This window comes from Hakea prostrata, chromosome 8, assembly GCF_041222555.1.
Source record: "Hakea prostrata isolate BN-2017 chromosome 8, UWA_Hpros_2, whole genome shotgun sequence".
In the NCBI taxonomy this organism is placed as follows: Eukaryota; Viridiplantae; Streptophyta; class Magnoliopsida; order Proteales; family Proteaceae; genus Hakea; species Hakea prostrata.
Window position 1 is genome coordinate 53,296,041 of NC_142607.1, and position 22,226 is coordinate 53,318,266.

Consider the following 22,226-nt stretch of genomic DNA (forward strand, 5'->3'; position numbering starts at 1 on the left):
GCATCCCCTTCCACGTCTTCAACTTCGGGAGCCGGCATAGGAGGAAGCTTGAGATGAGTCATCATATGTTGCATCATGATGGTTTGATGAGCTAGCATCCCTTCAACAGTGTCCATGCGATGTCCCATTGAGTCAAAACGAGCATCGAAGTGTTGTTGCATGTTGGTTAGGCGAGAATCAAGAGCCTGAAATCGCGAGGCAGTAGAAGAGGAGTAGGAAGATAGCTGTTGTGGCCCAGCTGATGTGCCTTCTACATCCATGGGCTGAGATGCACTCTTTTGGCGAGCTTGGGCTGCTGTTCACTTTCGGGAGGGAACAATCCCTTTGTTGTCCAACTTAGGAGGTGGTTTCCTAATTTCCTCTTTTTCCAGACTGACATTAAAGTGCTTGAAGACTTTGGTGAGAAGACTGCCATAGAGATGACACTTGTTCCCGGTCACAGCAGACTGAATCATATATGAGAGGATGACATAAGGAAGACAGAGGGGTCGATGATGAAGAATGCAGTAGGTGACATAGGTCTGAAAAGATGTAATGTTAAACCTATGCCCCTTTTTAGGAACTAGGTTCCTTTGTGTGATTTTGCTGACGGCTTTTGCTTGTTCAGTAAACATTGTCTCTTTAATGTCCATGTAGTAGCGGAGAGGTGTTCTAGGTGGGAGGAGACTTTGATACACATCATCTATATGGACATCCTCAGGTGGGGTGTCCTTGTAAGTCCAGAAACAGAGTTCCCCCTCAGTAGAGATTTGACACAGGGTGTAGAAGGAGGGGATGGAGAGAGTAATGTCTACCCCTTTGACATAGGAAGTAACCGTCAGATTTTCACCTTGTCCCTCATACCTAAGATTAGCATAAAAGTGACTGACCAGTCTGGGATAGGTTACCATAGTGGCACGAAGCATGGATTCCCAGCCCATAGCTTCGAATATCTCCTTAATGGGAAATGGAGAGAAGTCATCAAGGTCAACATTTGTACCTTGCTCAATGCTTCGGCCTTGAAACTTGTAAAAGTTCTTTTTGGCTCTCGCATCCCTAAACCACTTGTCTAGTCTAGAGCTACTCTCTGAAGGTTGGTTTCAGGAAGGGCAAGGAGGAGGGGGGTTTCTAGATGCGGAGGCTCCACCTAGAACTAACGGATGCTTGAGGCGAGGCATGATGAGCTATCAATCAAAGAGATAATAATAGTACAAGCAAATACATTTTTACAGAATTGCCCTAAATTTCTATAAAAAAATGCATGATAAACTCATGTACTAAGGACTGAGTTTAAAATTCAGTTGGTTTGGCTGAAATCATGGGAAAAATGTATTTGCTTATACTATTGGTATCTCTTTGATTGACATCTCATCATGCCTCACCTCAAGCATCCGTCAGTTCTAGGTGGAGCCTCCGCATCTAGAAACCCCCCTCCTCCTCGCCCTTCCCGAAACCAACCTTCAGAGAATAGCTCTATACTAGACAAGTGGTTTAGGGATGTGAGAGCCAAAAAGAACTTTTACAAGTTTGAAGTCCGAAGCATTGAGCAAGGTACAAATGTTGACCTTGATGACTTCTCTCCATTTCCCATTAAGGAGATATTCGAAGCTATGGGTTGGGAATCCATGCTTCGTGCCATTGAGGTAACCTATCCCAGACTGGTCAGCATTACTTTTATGCTAATCTTAGGTATGAGGGACAAGGTGAAAATCTAACGGTTACTTCCTATGTCAAAGGGGTAGACATTACTCTCTCCATCCCCTCCTTCTACACCCTGTGTCAAATCTCTACTGAGGGGGAACTCTGTTTCTGGACTTACAAGGACACCCCACCTGAGGATGTCCATATAGATGACGTGTATCAAAGTCTCCTCCCACCTGGAACACCTCTCCGCTACTACAGGGACATTAAAGAGACAATGTTCACTGAACAAGCAAAAGCCGTCAGCAAAATCACACAAAGGAACCTAGTTCCTAAAAAGAGGCATAGGTTTTACATTACATCCTTTCAAACCTATGTCACCTACTGCATTCTTCATCATCGACCCCTCTGTCTTCCATATGTCATCCTCTCATATATGATTCAGTCCGCTGTGACCGGGAACAAGTGTCATCTCTATGGCAGTCTCCTCGCCAAAGTCTTCAAGCACTTTAATGTCAGTCTGGAAAAAGAGGAAACTAGGAAACCACCTCCTAAGTTGGACAACAAAGGGATTGTTGCCTCCCGAAAGCAAACAGCAGCCCAAGCTCGCCAAAAGAGTGCATCTCAGCCCATGGATGTAGAAGGCACATCAGCTGGGCCACAACAGCCATCTTCCTACTCCTCTTCTACTGCCTCGCGATTTCAGGCTCTTGATTCTCACCTCACCAACATGCAACAGCACTTCGATGCTTGTTTTGACTCAATGGGACATCGCATGGACACTGTTGAAGGGATGCTACCTCATCAAACCATCATGATGCAACATATGATGACTCATCTCAAGCTTCCTCCTATACCGGCTCCCGAAGTTGAAGACGCGGAAGGGGATGCCAAAGAAGATGAGGATGAGGAAGGAAATGAGGAAGATGTTGAGGCCAGCATCAGTGGCAGTGAAGATGGCAGTGGAGATGAAGAAGGTGGAAGTGGAGCTGACGAAGAAGGCAGCGAAGAGGATGACCAGCTTCAGTTGCTTGTTTTATGTTTGGCTATGATATTTTTTGTTCTTTACAGTTGAACAGCTCTTTTGTGGCTATGATATTCTGCTGTTGCATTTCTTTTTGTTAACACCTGTCTTTACATCTGACTTTTGACTCTAATTGATATAAATGACATATGATGAAATACAGGTTTATGCTTCTATCTTATCTACTATTCTTTTGTTCTTGATACAAAGGGAAGCTCATATTTAGGGGGAGCTTTATATGTAGGGGTAGCATGTTATGCTTTTCCTCCTTTTTGTTTATGACAAAGGGAGAGAAAATAATAAGAGTCAGTTAGACTGTAGATCTCAATAGCATGAAAGTTGGAACCATATATGATGTTTTATATGATGCTTAATAGGGGTAATAAGCATACTTCATGGCTATATGATCATCCAAGTGCGTAAATGGTAATGTTTACAATTTTCTATCATTTCATCACTTGCATGTTTGTCATCATCAAAAAGGGGGAGATTGTTGGGAAATGTCATGTCAGCATTAGCCACATCGGCCTCCAATCAGTTTTGATGATGACAAACACTCTACTAATGATTCAATGTAGATGTGTTTTTGTCTAGCTCACCACTACAGTGAATCTCGATGCAAAATGGCCGGATCAAAGAATTACCGGAAAGTCATGCTCAAGACCAACTCAAACCATCTTAAACAAAGAACCAAAGTCAAGATGAGTATCAAGCCGAAGATCAAGTCAAAGATCAAGTCGAAGATCAAGACTTAGGCTGAATTAGGGCTTAGGACACTCTCGCATACACATATATGTAAATGCATCCATCATATGTAATTCATGCTACTAGAGTGACCTAGGACATGTTAGTGAGGTGTACAATGCTTAGGGTTGACCAAAAAGTCCAAAAACCCAAGCCATGTCCCAGCCCCAAACTTGTTCAACAGAACAGAGCTCAGACGGTCGACCGTCTGAGCAGACGGCTGACCGTCTGATTTGTGTTTCTGATTTTTTCAGATACAGAAAGCCAGACGTAATTTTCGTCTGGGCTAGTTAAGCCAGACGGACGACCGTCTGGCCCTAACTTAAGTGTAACGGCTATTTTTAAACGGCTATTTTTTAACGGTTATTCTTCATCGGCTAGTTTTTTAGACGGCTGACCGTCTGGGCAGACGGATGACCGTCTAGAGTAAGATTTCGCTGAAATTTTATATCCGTTGGGGAAATGGGGAGGGCATTAAGTTGAGGTCTACAAAAGCCCAATCACCCCCATTTGAGAATCATTCCTCTCCCCCCATCAAGCATATACTCACTCACAAGTAAAAGAGCCAACATTTGGTGTTTTAGCACCATTACTATATCCCCAACTCCATTCAACTTTGAGGGATATTCCAAAGTTGATAAGCAAGTTCATTGAAGCCAAGCTTGGAGTTATTGAAGGTCATTGGAGTCTTTATTGATGCATTGTTGTTCTTGAACCATTTATTCATTGCATCACACACACACAAGGGGTAAAGTGTCACTCTCCTTGTTAGATAATATCTAACACTTCTTGTATTTGAATTGGTTGTTGAATTCTAGTCTAGGTTGATTAGAATTTGTTGGTTGGGTGCTATTGCCCGTGAACAAAGATTCCTTGGGTGCTTTTGCCCGTGAACAAAAATTGTAAAGGGTGCTCTTGCCCCGTAACAAAGATTGTAAGGGTTTGACTCTCTACCCATCGTATTGAAAGAGATTCATTAGTGGAATACTCATTTGAGGCTAAGAAAGGAGTGGACGTAGACTTGTAAAGTCGAACCACTATAAATTCTTGTGTTGTGATTGCTTGTCTTATTGAATTTCATTTAAATATCAATTTACCTTGAAATTGCAATCAAACCGAGAATTTGGTATAATCCACGAGGTACAACCTAATCAACCCCCCTCTAGGTTGCACCAACATACAGGAATCAGCAGAAGCAAGTTCTTGAGTCTGTAATGGATGTAAATGACAAAGACACTGTCATCAACCATGCTGAAGAAGCAGAGCGCCCTCTTCTCGTCGAGAACCCCATCCCTAACCTCCTCGTCAACGTGTAAGTTCAAATCATTTTTTCTATTCAACCAGGCAGTTGGTGCCACTACCCCATTCTTCATCGCAGTGTTCGCCTATATCATAATGGTGAAGAGGGAAGCTTGGCTGCTTTATGTTACCCTCATTCCTGTCATCACAAGGGCCATCATTGCCAGTGGGGTGAGTTATTGATTGAGTTTTGCTTCCCTAAAACCCCCAAGTGCTTAATATTAATTTTATTGATTTAGTAATCTTTTAACTACATCAGCCTACTTTTGAAGTGGAGACCTGAAACATTGTTTCATAATTTAATTATGTTGGTAAGTACTTCAGATATCAGATTAGCCACCAAAATTACAGGCGGAAGAAGAGGGGGCAGGTGGCATTAACTAATGTCACTAAAAAATCAAAATGATATCTTATTTTGAAGAATGTTTAATGTTAGTTTTCCCCCTAAAACTTTTTACGGTGTTGGCTGAGCAGATCCTGATTTTAAACTGTTGGTTTTGTGGAGACTCATGCTTTGATTGATAATGCTCGGATCATAAACTTCTGAAGTCCTGAGTTTGGGATGATACATGTATACCCATTAAAGTTTAAACAAAGACGATGAAGATTCTGGTACTGAGTTTGTTAGCAAACTTTATTCCTCAATATATGAGAAAGCTTTCTAGTAATTACTGCCTTTCAGCCGATTCTGGATGGTTAAATGGTCAGTAGTCTTGTCTGTACTTGTGAATGTCCACAAAAGGGAAAGTTTACCATAAATTCATCTCTAAATGAACATTGGAGCCTGGGAGTTATTTATATTTATCTGTATTTGTTTTCCTTATATTCTGTCAGGGTGAACCAAGTTTCCATCTACTTGGGTTTTTAATGCTGCAAGGGCGCTCAAGTCAGTACTTCAAGGGATTTTGCTGTCTTCTGAAGGGTGAGGAATGTCAAATTATTTCTCTGTCCAGATTCTTGAGCAAGTCCTTGGATTATATTCATAGTTATGACGAAACTGTAAAGATACTGAAGATTTTCTGTCTATGTTTACAGGGAAAAGTTGAATTCCATGAACCTTCTTTCATACATGGCTCCAATTGATGTTGTGTTCCTTCATCCTGCAACACTTTTGATGGAGGAAAATATGGTAGGGATCACGCTAGCACTTGCAAGGGATGATTTTAAGATCATTTGGTATCTTCTCTTCAATGCTGCACTTGCATGAATTTGACAAATTTCTAGGTTATGAATCAGACCAGTGTGCTGACTCTCCAGGTATGTCCGTGTTGTGAAAGTAAAGTACATCGCTTATTTCTATGAAATCTTATTTGTTCTATTAATAGGTTTATGTGAATCTATCTTAGAATTACTATTTTCTGCAAATTGAGTATTTAAATTCGTATTGACAATTAACACCTTGTGACATTTTCTTCTTCGACGATTTGTCAAGTTTCTGGTTTTGATTGAGCTTACTGAACAGTGAGAAAGAGAGGAGGGGGGAATCTTTCTAATGGATAAATGGATATATAATTTCACACTGGATTCTTGATGAAATGGATATAATAATTTCAGCAATGAGGATCTTAAAAGATTATATAGAGCAAGAACTGACAGAGATATTAAGATTAGCCAATTTGTTGTTCGGCTATCCTCCTCTACTTTATCTTTATACTTCTAATGAATTTCAATTATTTTTTTAATATGTTTCCCGTATTTGGTTATTTTGAGAAAGGAAATGTAGTGATTCGATTTCTGTTAGTTTCTATTTTAGAAACCTTGCACAATAGAGTTTCTATTTTGCATTGAGAAAATCAGCTTCAGTTTATCTTTGTTCATACCCCCTTCTCTTCTCTCCTTCACCCCCCCCCTTCCAACACACACACTATCGTTGGCCTTTTTTCCTTCTCGTGATTTTGTCATTGAACAGCTTCTAGCTCATTTTATGCCCATGGTGGACTTATCTGCATCTGCATGTAGAGTTAGCTGTGTATTCTATTCTAAGTCAGTTTAGTTTCTTCAGAGTTGAGGAGAATGAGAAACTTGTCCTTACACCCTTTGAGAAGAACCTGGATATCTTTTACCCCCAAAAAAAAATTTAAAAAAAAGAAGCGAAGAACCTGGATATCTGGAGGCATCTCTGGCGGGAGCCTGAACAAAGTGATTTAGTAAAATTCGTGTAGTTTTTCACTGGTTCATTTCTTCCACTGACGTTTACTTTCCACTTATAATTTTTAGAGTTTCCTATTGTACTGTTAAAATAATATGTGAGGTTACAAGAAAACCTAATCCTTGTGGGTTGTAGGATAATGCAACCCCAGGATAGAATCATTAGGAATGCAACATTGTTAAAGTGAAATAGAAGACTCTGGAGATAAAGATGTTTGAAGAAAAGTTAGTGTTAGGAATGAGATGCATGGTTGAAAATGATGAGTTCAAGAAGTTAGATCAAATGGGTTTGGATTTGAATTAAAATTAAAACTAGGAAGATGTCCTACTTGCATGCAGCAATTATGGAAACAGTTCGTTTGCACCTTGCTGTCTCACAGGTTTGTAGCCAAATATCTCAAAAGTACAAAATAAGAATTTGAGAGGATTATATTCAACTCTTAATCTCAACAACAGAGGTTAACAGCCACGGAAGGAGCTGCAAGTTCTACACTTTGTGTCACAGGGGGGACACTGGATACATCGGTTGTTGGCTTGTTAAGAGGTTATTCTGTGAGAGCAACCATTTAAGATCCTAGTAATTATGCTTCTTCATCCTTGAAGAGATTTCTCTGTGTCCTTATTTCAAGTTATGATGACCTCATTAAAATTATTTCTGAGTTCTGTGATTGGTTTGATCCCCTCAGGAAACGTGGAGAAAGTAGGGTTGCCCAATGGAGGCACACAACCTTGCAAAAGGCTAATTTGAATGATGCACGAACCTTCGATGAGGTCCTTGATGGATGCATTGGAGTCTTCCATGTTGCCTCACCAATGAATTTTCTAAGGATCCCGAGTTGAGATTGAAAATGCTCCTTTTGTGTAATAATGGGATTTTTATCCACTATTCGGTTATATTGTGCTAAATTAAAATGACTATCCATTTAATTAATTATTTTTTTAACAAATATGTTCTTTATAAATTAAAACTTTTATGTTTATATTGCTTACATATTTTTGTGGCAGAATGAAATCATAAAGGTAGTGGTCAATGGAGTAGAGAACATTATGAGATCATGCATCAAGGCAAAATTTAGGGGTGCAAGTTTGGCCCTGGCGGCCCTGACCCGCCCTAAGCCCGCCCTGAGCCCAAATAGGGCTTGGGCTATAGATTTTGGCCCCAAGGGCCGGTTAGGGCCAAAATATTCTGGCCCTGAACTAGGGTCAAGGGCAGGCCTGGGATTACTTTCTGACCCGCCCAGCCCATCCCTGATTTTGGCCCTGATATTGGCCCTGATTTTAGCCCTGATCTTGACCCTGATATTGGCCCAGGATTTTGGCCCTAATCTTGGCCTTGATTTGAGTCTGAACCCTCCACCCATATTGAGAGGAATTAATTCTAATCCACATGGGTGAATACTTGACACGTGTTAAATTTTAAAAACATGATCATGTTTTGCAAAAAATTAATAAAAATAAATTATATCCTCGTTACCAATGTAGTAAGCATCCATCTTATTTTGGCCCTGATCCTGACCCTAAATTTGGCTCTAGTCTTAATGTTAATTTGACCATGATCATGTACTATATTTTTATCCTAATCTTTATATTAACATTGATATAACTATAAGTCTCAATTTTGACCTTCAGTCATTTTGACCATATTAGACTATGAGTTCACTTTTTATATTATTTTTAAGGTAATTTTTATTTTTCGAACTAAGTCATTTTTAGTTTCCAAAAAACATTGACTTTTTTTTTTGGACCAAGACGAGATAATATATTATAAATAATAAAAACTAGTCTATAGAGAATTAATATCTAACAAATCTACACCCCAACTTTTCATCATGAATATTGACATATTTCTTTTGCCTCCAATGTGATATTTCAAAAAAAATTATTAAGACAAATAGTTGTGTTTGTAACTAAAATATCATTTTCTTTAACTATAAAAAAATACCAATACTAAATTATCGTTGATTTACTTGTTAACAAGGTTTTGAATATGGATTTTTTTGTTGAATAAGGATATCAATGGAGAGGTTTTCAGTTTCCATCACCACAACAATAGAAGGCTTTCAAAGCTTAATATAGAATAATGGAGTGTGAAATTTATTTATGTTCAAAGCAATACTATCAAATTATTGACTATTTTATCATTTTGTAGGAGCTTGAATCATTTTATATTTATACGAATTTTATTTTTAGTTTACTTGTGATACTTTTTTTTTTTTTTAATTTACATTTGATATTTTAGGTCCAAGGATAGACCAATTAAGGCTAGGGACAACGCCAATGAGGGCCAAGGCCAAGATAGGGTCAATCAGGGCCAAGGCAAATTAGAGTTAGGGTCAAGGCCAGGGCCAAGATAGGGCCAATCAGGGCCAAGGCCAAGGACAATCAAGGTCAGGGCTAGGGACAGAGCCAATCAGGGACAAGGCCAATCAGGGCCAACTCATCCCAACTCGACCCAATTAGAGCCAATCAGGGCAGGAATGGGTTTGGCTTGGCCCTGTAGGGCTTAGGGCTAGGGACAATAACCTTGGCCCTGAACTAGGGTCAGGGCGGGAATGGGCTCAAATTAGAACATATAGGGCTAGGCTTGGGATTACAAAAGCCTGGCCCAGCCCCGCCCTGTTGCAGTCCTAGCAAAAATTGTTTGTAGGTTTCTCAATACATCATCGATAAGGGCTGTTGACATTGGAGACAGAAAACTGAAGAGTATGATGAGAATTGCTAGACTAATGTGGATTTTTGCAGAGTTCAAAAGATGCTAGATGGGTTAGCCTCTAGATTTCTCCAATTAGTCAAAATAGGTTTTGGCTTTCTTCATCTTTGTCTTCAAAGTATATATGTTGTAAATGGTTGAAGAAAATACAAAGAGTTGTTTTCCAGTTTTCGACTCTTGTTTGCATCATAGCCATCTAGTCTTAACGAATTCTCATGGTGAACCATTTAAAGTCATTGCCAACATCATCTCTCTGTATCATTGATTTTTGTTCATTTGAATCTCAACCCTGCAATCACCTCTGCACGTCTAACCATGGCATGCTCTATCCTAATAAGCAAAGTAAACTCAACTGGTCCATTGTCTTGCACCTTTTGGCAACTCTACCGTAACTTTTTGGAATACCCATCCTGTCTAAAAAACCAAAACAAAAAGAGAGAATAAAAAATAAAAAATAAAAGTTATCAAATTCAAAATTTGTGTGATCTTTGAAAAACTACCCAATATTTCACTTAACTTTTGAAAAGGACTACCGTCAGTTTGATGAAACAGAGATGGAATGAAATCAAAGAAACCCCCCCCCCCCCCCAAAAAAAAAAAAAGAAGAAGAAGAATGACATTAAAAAGACAATTAAAAAAAATTATCAAATTGGAATTACATGTCTTCATTAAAAAACTCCTCAGATATTTCACATTCTTATGGAGAGAACAACTATCAAGAGATAGAGATAGCAGAGAGGTGGAAATAAAATAAGAAGAATCCTTACCAACAAGGCAACAAATAGAAAAGGAAGGACTTTAAAAAATAAAAAAAGAAACAATAATGTTAGAAAAGACAAAAGAAATACAGGTAATCACTTTTATTAGGTTGGTAAAAACAGAGTCAAAGGTGGGACCCCAAAGAGGCCCCTCCTAATTTGTAGTGGAGAGGTGTACAAGAGACCAAAAACCTTTACTCGACAGATAGACGACCCAAACTCACAAGAAAAGAGAATAACGATATGAAAGAGAAGAAGAGAAGAAAAAAAAAAAGGAACTAAAAAACATTATCAGACTCAATAAAGAAAGTAAAAAACACATATAAAAAAGAAAAGTTTCCATGATTTATGAATTGAGAGGGAGAAGAGTGCAATTAGATGAGACAGGGAAAATTTGCTTACGGCACTCCAAGGGTAGAAATTGCGGAAAGAATGGCAATTTTTTAAAATAATTTAAAAACATTGAGGATTATTATCTAAATTTGTATGAATAGGTTATAACTATTCAAATTAAAGAATTTAACAATCAAGTGGATGAAAACAAAGTTAAGAAAACAACAAAGTAAAGTAAATTTAGAAAACAGAAATATGAAAATCACAAACTAATGGTACCCAACTTTCAGGCTTTTTAGACGTGGAGATTGTTGATAACTTTCAGATGTAAATTAAATAGAAAAATAAATCTAAAAACATGGAAAATGATAACTAGGTTGCATGCATGTGGGAAAAAAACATAAAGAAGACAACTTGGCCATTTTGAAATATGAGGGGAGAAGGCATTATCAGACAAAAAAGGGAAAAACAAAGGGGGAGAAGGATACGAAATAGTAATAATAAATACAGAATAAGTACAATGGAGAGATAGAAGTTCTCGATATATTAAATTTGTTTGATATTTAAAGCTAACGCTGTTGGCACAAAGGAACGTTTGTATAGAAGAACAGATTTTAGGGAGTGTAAATGTTATTTTTTACAAGCACGGGAGTGTATATATAATTTTTCTCATTTTATAATGTTTCTTGAATTAAAAAGCTCTCAAAAGTTTTTTCTTTTTTTTTTTTTAAGCTTTGATAGATCAAAAGCTGACTATCACTAAAAGGAATTCACTTAGATTTGGATACATGGCAGTTAACTCCTTCTTGGTTGATCTAATGACACTTAGATCCCCTCTTAGTCGGACAATGACAGTTTCAACCCCTCTTACCTGGCAAAGGTTACAAATCCTTCTCTTCCATTAATTCACTCAATTAAAATGGTACATCTGCTGTTAAATATTTCTCTAAAACACTAAAATGCTGTAATAGATGTGACAGAATTCCCCCTTCACTCATCTCCAAGCTTTGGTGTAGAAGTACTGAATTCTCAATCATTTTCAGAGTTGTCCCATCCGATTTGTTCATATGGGACCTGATAATATATTCTTATAGTGAGCCAAATAAACAGGACACTTATTGAACGGAGGGAGCATCTCAACCATCGGAAACTCATGAAAATCTCCATTTCGCTTCCGATGCAGGTAAGTTTGTTCATCCAAGCAAATGCTTGGAACTTGAGGACTCCAACCCATTCACTTTTGTTAGTAGTAAGTTCTCCTTAAGACGGCTTGTTTCCTAAGTTAACAACAAGGGTCAGTGTAATATTAGCTCTAAGATAATGGAATTAGCTAAGCCCTGTTTGTGCAAGATCTCAATGAATGGACCATTAACTTAGGAAACCCCTTCAGAAATCTCAAAAGACACATAATGACAGTCATATTTTCATCTCTCCAAATAAAATTCTTAAGAAATTTGACACAAGGGAAGACATGGTCTTCCAAGCTACTATCCATAACACTGGTTCTAGAAAAATTTTGCAAGATTGTATAGCTTTCAAATCCTCAAGCTTGAGTAAAATTTGAATTTGGGTTGTAAGATATGGACATCATGATGACCTCTGAGGTTGGGGTTTCGAAAATTCATTGGTGTCAAAGAGTGCAACGACTGATTTAGGCTTGTTGGTGCAACTGGCACTTCTAAAACAAGGCAACAAATGTCTTTAAAAAGGGAAAAAGGAAAAGAAAAAAAAACCATATTTTCTCTGCCAAAATATTTAAGCTATACTCAGAAAACAAACATACAAAACCTATGTGCATTTGCACATGGTACTGTACTAGTTTTTCGTAAAATCTGATGATAAGCCTCAGCTTCAGCTGCCTGCTAGGCAATCAAAGTCCCTCAGATCAGTGAGGACTCACTCCCACACCCACTCTTTCTCTATATAGTAGTTGTTTCTATCTACAAAATTGAAAGGTGACCTGCCGCATTGACCTGTCGGGCTAGTTGATAAGATACAGATGTTGTACCACTTCACTGGTAAGGAAAAGCTGCAGTAAGAACTGGAAGACTGAAGAATGTCCTATAACCCTCTCTTATGCTACTGGTAGAATGTTGCACAGAGAGGCCACCTAACACCCTAAAGAAGCCCTTACTTTCTTAGCACAGTTTTCAAGCGCTTAGCTTGATAGCTTCTGCCAGCAGCAGGAGGCAATGCCCATTAAGTCAGTTCAGTTGCAAGGCTAAGCCAAGAAGGTATGAAAGAAGTAGCAGCCTTTACTCTAATTCCAATATTCTAATAGGGGTGGTTTTCTTTTGGTAGTAGTTGATCTCTTGACCTCTTTAGCATGCATAGTTTGCTTGCAGGCCACCTTAGGCACGTCCCTCTTCCAACATTTCATGCTGACCTAATGAAAGTCTGTCTTTTAGTTCGTGTATAGTCTCAGCTGTTTAGTTATTAAGCAATTCTTCAGTGGCATCACCAAAAGCCCTAGAACTTACATGTCTATTACCCCAAAGAACATTAAGTGGATGAAACACAAAAGCAAAATTAAAGTTAAATAATTAAGAACAGCACAGAAAATCCACCTCATTATAGATAGTACCAGATGCCACATGCAAAGTTTTTAGATTGTTGCCCCATAACCGCATTGAATACAGAAGGCACCTCTCTACAATTAAAAAATTACATAAACGTGTAAGTGAAATGTGAAAGGCAAAAACAAAATAAATTCTAACTTCTAACCTCCATTTTCTTTTTAATTCATTTCTGATAGATCTACACACTTTCTGCATACTTTTTCAATTTTGCAGAAAAGGTAGGCATCATAATTGGAATCAAGATGAGCAAAATACTCCTCAAATTTCAGAGTTGATAAAAACTAACCAGGACATCTTACTTCGAGGACCATATTTGGGATTGAACTATTGTATACGCAGATGGAGTTGTCACTAAGTCCTAAAGCAAGATAGCTGCTGGCCTCTTGTTCAAAAAAAGAGTCATCCCCCTACTAACAAAAAACCACAACAGCAGGCGGTAAAACTAGTTAAAGAATGATTTACTTTGAAGTGCACAGCTATAAAAATATTAGAAACAAGAAAAGGTATTAGTCAATCAGAAAGCATACAATTGGTACCTTGAAGAAGCAAACATCCAAAACCCAGTGCCTAAATTTTGGCAGTGAATGCATCAGATTTAACTCTGCATACACCTCCAAACAATTTTGACATCCCAAAGCCAATTCCAAATGCAAGTCAAATAACTTAACTCTCCTTTCCCCAAAAACAGCGATTCTGAACGTTAGTTTCAGAGGCAAAGTAAACCCTGTGCACTTGAGAATATTACAGGAAATTCCATGCACACGGATACCTTGGAATACATGAAACGACTTCAACATTTTTCCTTCTTCCACATCATATAGCAGTACTTGTGATCCAGTCCCTACAGGGAGACCATGTAAAACGGTGAAATTTTAGATGCAAGTTAGGACGTGCTAGCCTTACAACAAAAATATGTTTTTCCTTTTTATTCCAAGATAGTTAACCTGATGAATACATCTGTCCACAACAACTATATATATTTATTTTTTTCCTTTTCAATCCAAGCTAGTTAACCTGATGCATACATCTGTCAACTTCTCAATAGAAATCAAAGTAAAGTCTAAACTTCTTTTCATCATTGTACTGATATTCAGAAAAAGGTAGGTAATATTTGCTATAGAAGAGTTTATGGAGCTCTGAGACTAAGGAAAAGGGCATGTTTAATTTGTATATGATTTCAGATAGACCATAATGACCTGTTAATCCATTACCAATATGCAAAGAGCAGCTTATAACTTCTATTTCCTTGATCCCTATAATTGAAGGTGAAGTAATCTTGTAGATAAAATACTTAATTTACTATCAGCCTACTTGTTAGTCTGATTAACATAGTCACAATCATTATGGTGTTGATCAGCAAATATGAGAATGCTCCCATAAGCAGGCATAGCTGGGCATCCTCCAACTACATCCAATGCCCCCAACTACCTAAAAGGCTCAGAGAATGACCCTTAAGGTGACTCCTTCTCCAATAATCTTCGTAGGGAAAGCAGAGCATGGTACAACCATTTATTTGTTCATCACTCCCTCCTAGCTCATACTACTTGATGCAGATCTAGAACCAAAGAAGGCTCCTTCTGAGAAATTAACCTAACGTTGATAGGTATACGGGTTGGGCACTTATTGGTTGGGTTCCGCTTGTAATTGGCCAACTTAATGGACCTCAAAGCTCAAACATTGGTTCATGAGTTGAGTACAAAAATTTCATTCTCTTGATTCGTCCAATTTAAGTGAGGGTAGAAGAGTAGTTGACTTGGAGGAAGAAAAAAAAAAATAGGTCAGCTGGTAGTTATTACTTGCTTTAGAATCCCTCAACAAAAGGTGGGCGGGTGACTAGGATGAGGTAGTATATTATCTTCTTTTAGGATTCTTTTATTTCTATTTTCAGTCCAAAAAGGACTTTCCATTGTATAGCTGTTAGCCTATCTCCATTTGGAAGAATAAAGGGAGAATTTGAATTGAATAAAATTAATTGAATTATAAGCTGTTGAAACTGCAACATTTCCTCTCCGGGGAGTCATAACAAGGCTTGAGTTGGACACCATTATCAATCAGGTCTGGGAACATTGAAGGTACTGGGCGGCTATCCATTGTTGGCCAAGCAAGGCTCAAAAAAGGGGTCTCAGGCAGGCAACATTCCTCAAGTTTGGCATATACAGGCTTCATCTGAACCCTAAAAGACCATTGACCAAAGATCCCTAATTTCACTCAACAAGCTCCTACTTTTAGAAGCCTCCCATTGAGGTTGCAATTCAAATCAGTCTTTATCTCATCCATGAATCCCACCCCTACTGCCACTCAAAAGAATCACCCTAACCCCTCCAAATAAAGGCTACAGTGCTGTTTGAAAATAATCAGATCTAGTTCTGTTTAGAGAATCCTACTATGTTGCTGCCTGCTTGGACACCCAGTCAAGAGCTGCACTAGTATTGGAGGGGCAGTTGACAGTATCCAAGCTTCTCTCTTCCAATTCATTCTAGTGCATTGATCCAACCATATGCATTCATGATAGGCACTTACTTGTGACTGCATAGGCAAGAGGGCCATTTCAAATATCCACAAGAGGCATATTTTGGAATCTTCTCTTATTGCAGGTGAATATAATACTCGATCAGTACCATTGGATGGTTAATGTTCAGGATCAAAATCTTGGTTTCAAGGCTAGTTTCGAACATCTAGAAACCGAGACATGGCCGAGCTGTGTCAAAAGACTCAAAACTATGGAATTTTAGGGTAAAACTCAACATGTGATGGGCTAGTCCAGACTGGTTGAAACAATCAAAACCTGTTGAAAGTTGAAACTTGCCAAATTGGTTGAAATTGTTCATAACTTGGCATGTATTTGTCAAAATCACCGAAAATTTTGAATATTGCTCAAAAGTCAAAACTATCAAAATTTTCAAAATATTGTCGAAGCTTGTCAAAATCTAGGACTTTTAAAACGAACCTTTGTTTCATCTTGGTTTATTGTGAAACCAAAATTTCAGCTCATCACACTTGAGACTTGAACCATGGTTAAAACCAAGTACAATGTTGACAGCTGCTGTTTTCGGAAGTTCAGTCTTACTTATCACATTGAGTCTATCAGCTAAGACAATGTTGAGCTTTTAATCAGTAGCCCATCCAATCAGTTTTTTGGATCCTGTATCAATTCTCTGTACTTGAATTGATATAATCCATATTGAAGGAACTAGAAGAGCTAGGGGTAGACCTAAGATAACCTTAGGAGAAGTGGTGAGAAATGATATGTATAGCTTAGGCCTTGTATCTAGCATGGCCTCGAACAGAATTGATTGGAGGGCAAGAATCCATGTAGTTGGGACAAGGCTTATTGTTATTGTTGTTGTTGTTGTTGTTGTTGTTGTATCAATTCTCTGTACCTGAACAGAATCTATGATAACTGATATCACTACACTTGGGGCATTTGCCAATGCAAAACCATATCCAATTTATTCTTCATGCAGATAGGGAGTTAAAGTTAGGATGATAATTTCAGGGAATCACTGGGGCCAATCAATAATGAAATGATAAAGACATACACCAAAATTTCTCACTCTCAATCCATGTGCTTCAGACACATCGAGGTAATCAATCTTAAAAGGTTACTATGAGGAACTTATGACTATCTTGTCACTTCCAAGCCAGATAATCCTTCTGATGTAGCCTCGAAATTGAGGGCCAGTCTTCAGAATCACTCAATTGAATCAGCAGTATGACTAGGGTTCCTTAAAAACCTGCGTATATGGTACAGGTATTGAATGGTTTTAGGGCTTAGGAGAGGGAAGAACAGGGTTCAGCCAGGGTTAGGATGGCTGGATTTGTTCAGGTTCAAACCCAAACCTTGCTGCAATTAGAAATTCAGATAAGAATTTCACGTCTAGGGTTTAGGAAAATCAGGGTTTTTATAATTAGGGTTTCTATGGGTAGAGCTAGGGTTCCTAATTGGGATCGAGTGCAAGGGAAAGGGAAGGGAAGATAAACCTAAAAGGAAATTGGATTCAGGTGAAGGGTTTGAAAGATCTAGATGAAAGAAGGCTAGGGTTTTTCGGGTTTTTGGAAATTTAGAGCAGCAAAGGAATTAGGGTTTAGACTAGGGTTTCTTGTGGTCTGATTGCACAGAAACTGAGAGAGAAGATCACTAGGGTTGGGGGGGATGAAGTTCCTGAAGTCTGGGACACATCTAATGGTTAGATTTCTATAGATATGACCTTGAATTTTAGGTCTTGAGAGAAGTCCGAAATTCCAGGAAAATTCAAGAAACTTGAAAAGATATATCAGGATCATGGTTAGCGGAAGAAGAAGGATTCAGACTTTCTAGGCTTTAAGGGGATGGTTAGGCCTAAGGTTGGGATCGAAAACCAAGGGAGAGGAGGCGTGAGGTTTCCTGAAGGAATTGGGTTGTGGAAGAGGGGAGAGGTCACCTAGGGTTTAGGATTTCAAGGGAAGCTACTGTTGCTGCCAGGAAGAAGGGGGAGAAGGGGAAAGGTGCACTGTGTAGGGGATTGGAACTGGGAAAACCAGGGTCAAGGGAGATAAGAGAGGTTGCCGCAGGCTATGAGAGGGGGAGACTGAGGGCCATGATGGGAGGAGAGGAAGAAGAATGGTAGGGGGAGCGGTGGGGTGCTTGAGTATGTACTTGTGGGTGAGAGAACTTGAGTAATTGTAGAAAATAAGAACACCAACGGCCACATGCCTCCTTATGTGAACCTGATTTTAGGGTTAGGGTTTCTTGGATGAATTCCCCAAACATTAAGGGTACGCCTTGAATCTTCCAGCAAATAATTCTAAAATCTTTGGGATGTTTGTGGATCTCTAAAGAATAGTGGGAGGATCCTAGAGACAAGTTAGGATTGATATGGGTTGGTTTTGTGATAGTATTGTAAGGAAGGCCAACGAGATAACATTGGGATCCTATGGGTTGATAGGGAAAAGTTACAGTTTTACCAAATTCCCATGGGATGAAAGACAAATCTAGACTAGGGTTGGTAGGAAAGGGAAGGATAATTTGGTTTGTTTTTGGTAAGGTTTAGGGAAGATTTTAGGGTTATGGAAAAGGGTTGGATCAAAATTCGGTGGTTTCTCCAATTGATCTTGGCCAATCTTTCTTGAATGTACTTTAATTTTCTCCTCTCTTTTTTCTTTCCTTTTCTTTTCTTTTCTTTTCTTTTCTTTCCCTTTTATTTTGTCTTCTTTCCTTTCCGTTTTTCTGAACTGCCGCAAGTCAGAAAAGGGGGAGAGAGGGGGCTGATAGGGAGAAGAGAGGGCATGGAGGAGCCAAAGGGTAGAGGAGGGATGGGGAGGAGCTGGGATGTGTCACCGGGGGTAGGGGAGGGGATCCAGGGTGCTGTCGGGTGTGGGAGAGGGGATAGGGGGCTGCGATGCAGGGGATGGTGTTTTCTAGGTGCTTAAGAGAGAAGAGGGGGTGGGGAGGAGCTGTGACAGTTAGGGAATGAGGGGGAAGGGCCGGGGACAGGGAATGTTGGTACTTGTTAAAAAATGCAGAATCTAGAGGAGAAAGGTTGCTGGGTTTCTTGCTGGAATTGCAGGGCAGAATTGGATGAAAATACAAGAGCTTGACAACTGCAAGGCCCCTCTCAAAAGGACCCTGCTGCACCTTCTTGACTGCAATACTTCAATAATTCTATTAATCCAGACTTGAAGTTTATAATGAAAGGAATAGGTTACTTGTAGCCTACACTAACAGACTTATAATCTAATTGAGAATCCTTTATAATTTAGTATCTCCCTCACATTTAACCTCAGCCACACGATTAGAAGACTTAACTTAAAATGAACAGCTAACAAAACCTTCTTGAAAAATATATTCCCTAAGACATTAGGACTCAAACTACTAACTCAAATTAGAATTCAAACCGGACTTGGACTCAGAAAATCAAAACCAAAATTTTGAACTAAAATTTCAGTAGCTAATTAGGGCTCGAAAGTGACCAATATCCCCCTTTTAGGGGTTCAGCCAGCCCTAGGTGTGCCACTTGGGCCCAAACCAGGGTTTCGGCCAGGGGGTGGTCCCTTCTTCACATCACCTCCTCCTAGGAAACCCATGACTCCAATCAATTCTCCTTCAAAAAGTTCATTCAATAATTCATCAAGCTGTCTGCTTTACAAGTAAAGGACTATAATTATAGCCTTACATGAAGAATTCATACTAGGAATCAAAATTAGAAAGCAATTCAAACTAGGACTTCTACTTGGACTCAAATTGGAAAGCAAAACAAACAAGGACTCGTAACCAAACAAAAGTGCAAACATATAAGGACAACTAATTTAAGGAATCCCTTTTAGGATAGGACTCTTAACTCAGAAACCAAAACAAAGAAGAACTTCCACTTTACTTGGGAATCCTACTCCATTAAGGACTCTTACTTAACTCACACTAGGATGATTCAAATTGCAACACAAGAGTAGGGATAGGTTCCCGGTAGAATTTGGACTACAATTACAAGAACCCCTATCTAAGTAGGACTCTAACTAGACTAGGACTCTTTAATAACTTAACAAAGACTAACTCAAATATCAAAATAGTATTAGGACTAGAATCCTAATAAAATCTGGTTCTTCTTAGATCAAGTTGGGCTGGACAAGAGGGACCTTGAATGACCAAAATGCCCCCTATGCTGGCAAAATTTTCCTAGGATGTCAATAAGGCCACTGGGTACTAGCAACCTCCCTGAGCCTTCTTCATGTGATCTTGGATTTGGTTTATATCACAGCTAGGGTATTTTGGACTTCTAAATCCAGAGACTGGGGTTCTGTTGGGTTTTAGGGGCTTTTAGGGCTGGAGAAGAGGACATACAGGTTTGGCTAGAAGGGTCTAGGATTGGATGCTTGAAACTCAAATCTGATTCTGGTTCTCTTAGTGGCAGATTCAAATTCCCAAGTTAGGGTCTTGGGAAACTAGGGTTTTGGATTTCTACGGTTTTTGAGGAATGACTGGGGATCTAATAGGGATCGAAGGTAAGGGAAGGGTAGGAGTTAATGATTTCAAAAGGGAGTGGGATTTGGTGAAGGGGAAAGGTAGTTCCTAGGGTTTAGGGTCTGCAGAAAGGGGAAGGTACCGCAGGCTAAAGGAAAGAAAAAAGAGAAATGGCTTTAGGAGGGAGAAGGGGTAGGACAAGTACTTAGAGCTTTAAGCAATAGGGAATGAAAACTTTTGCTGAAGAAAATCAGGAATGTGCCGCAGGCTTCTCTGCACTGGAAAGTGCTAGGAATCCCTAGCTGAAACTCTAATTCTCTATCGTAAGTCGTAACTCTTATCAATAATTTTTTTCATCAATAACTAGTGGTTACATGCTTAAAGCTTTATTCATAGCCTAGACTCGGATTCGACTTTGAAACCAAAAAAAAGAAGGATTTCTACCTAATTCATGACTCCCACTCGACCAAGGACTCTCACTTATCTTCAACCTGGAATGATTCATTCTCTTTGACCCCAAAAAAAATGGAATGATTCAAATTACAGAATAGGAGTAGGACTACTCTCCTAGTAAATTTTGGACATCAGCTAAACGAGTCCCTCTTTACATGGGACTCTTACTTAACTTAACACGGATGAACTCAAATGACAAAATAAAATTAGGACCAGGAATCCTAGTAAAATCCTGGTTCTAATTAGGACAAATTGGATTGGACTAGGAGTACCCAAAGTGACCAAAACGCCCCTATGCTGGCCGAAATTCTTTCTGCTGCTGACAGCACTGCGGGGTGCTATGCAGCATCCCGGGGCCTTTCTTGGTTCTTCCTAGGAGGCCATGGAGTCCTGCATCACCTTCAATAAGTGTAAGTGCATGAATATGCCCGTTACATGCATGAATATTTCCGTCACATCACGTAACCATTGGTCATACATAAAAGATTATCAATCTTTCAATTTTATTATGTTTCACATTGAAGAAAGATCTTCAATACCTCAAGTTCTTTATTCTAGAACACCCCCCCCCCAACAACACACACACACAAAAAAAAAAAGAAGAAGAAGTAGTAAAGGTAACAATGATTCTAGTAGCGACTGATGCCACTTAATCCGTCACAAACAACCGAAAGGTATAAATACATCGGAAGGATAAAAAGAGAGAACTTTAAACAATGTAAGGAGATGTGAACTTCTTGGTGCTCAATTGTTGATATAGTCGATACAAATCTCGCCAACAAGCCATAATTTGCAAGTCTTAAGAGTTCATGGAATCCCTTACGTTCCAAGGTTTCAGTCTATGAGAACAAAGCTCCAAGCTTTAACAAGTTGGAAACAACTTGAACACTAAACCAGGTGGAAGGGTAAATTTTTTTGAAGGTTGGTGCAATTTACAACAAATTCAGAAGTCACAGATAACCAAAACAACCGGGCGTGGGTAGAGTAACGCTAACAGACTGGTGTCTCCAACTAGAGGCGTCTCTGGCATGTATATACAAACTTAGTTCGTTTATGAAAACCCAAGCTATAATAACTTAGTTGTCTATCTCTTCATCTCCAGTGACTTAAAGTAATAAAAACAACAATGAATGAACAAGGAAAATATTATCAAAATAGGTAAAAGAAATACATACCAGCGAGGAGAAGAGGGAAGGAAGATACGTCGGAAGGAAGGGGGAGAAAACAAAGAGCAGATATCTCTCCTAGGTATTGACCGCTTCGCAGAAACCATGAGCTCTGTTCCGTCATTGCTGCTGGCGGTCGCAACTGTTGTGTGGGGCGTGAGACGTGAGCCTTCTTTCTTCAGGGGTTCCACAGCGCTGCGCTGCTGCGTCACTGAAATTTTTTTGTTTTTAAAATGAGTTCGCCCGGGCCAACTTTTGTCCAGTTATAATAACCTCTCTCTCAAAGACGGCTGTTACATTTTTAATTTAAATGTATGGCTAAAGTGTAGCTGAACGTGAATAGGTTAGTTGAACAATTCTAAATATTCATCGTCAGATTTGTTAAACTACATCTGAATCCTCCAATAAAATTATTATTTTTATGGATTAGTTAAATTTAACCTAATCACCGGTTGTTA

The 22,226-nt window shown here is 39.0% G+C and overlaps 1 protein-coding gene across 2 annotated transcripts in view; it reads right to left on the reverse strand.

Annotated features, from left to right (window-relative positions):
• The window catches only part of LOC149008600 (Transducin family protein / WD-40 repeat family protein), a 57,805-nt gene extending 35,821 nt beyond the window's left edge, over positions 1-21,984 (reverse strand). Inside the window, exons 1-4 of one of the 2 annotated variants that reach the window (XM_089165325.1) lie at positions 21,778-21,984; positions 13,752-14,056; positions 13,502-13,622; positions 13,204-13,286 (exon numbers count right to left, since the gene is read on the reverse strand). In XM_089165325.1, the coding sequence (XP_089021451.1) occupies positions 13,204-13,286; positions 13,502-13,622; positions 13,752-14,056; positions 21,778-21,892 (624 nt within the window). In that variant the 5' untranslated portion in view covers positions 21,893-21,984. Of the gene's footprint in view, positions 1-13,203; positions 13,287-13,501; positions 13,623-13,742; positions 14,057-21,777 lie in introns of both variants that reach the window. The other variant, XM_089165324.1, reaches the window with a different exon arrangement.
• Between the last annotated feature and the right edge of the window lie 242 nt (positions 21,985-22,226).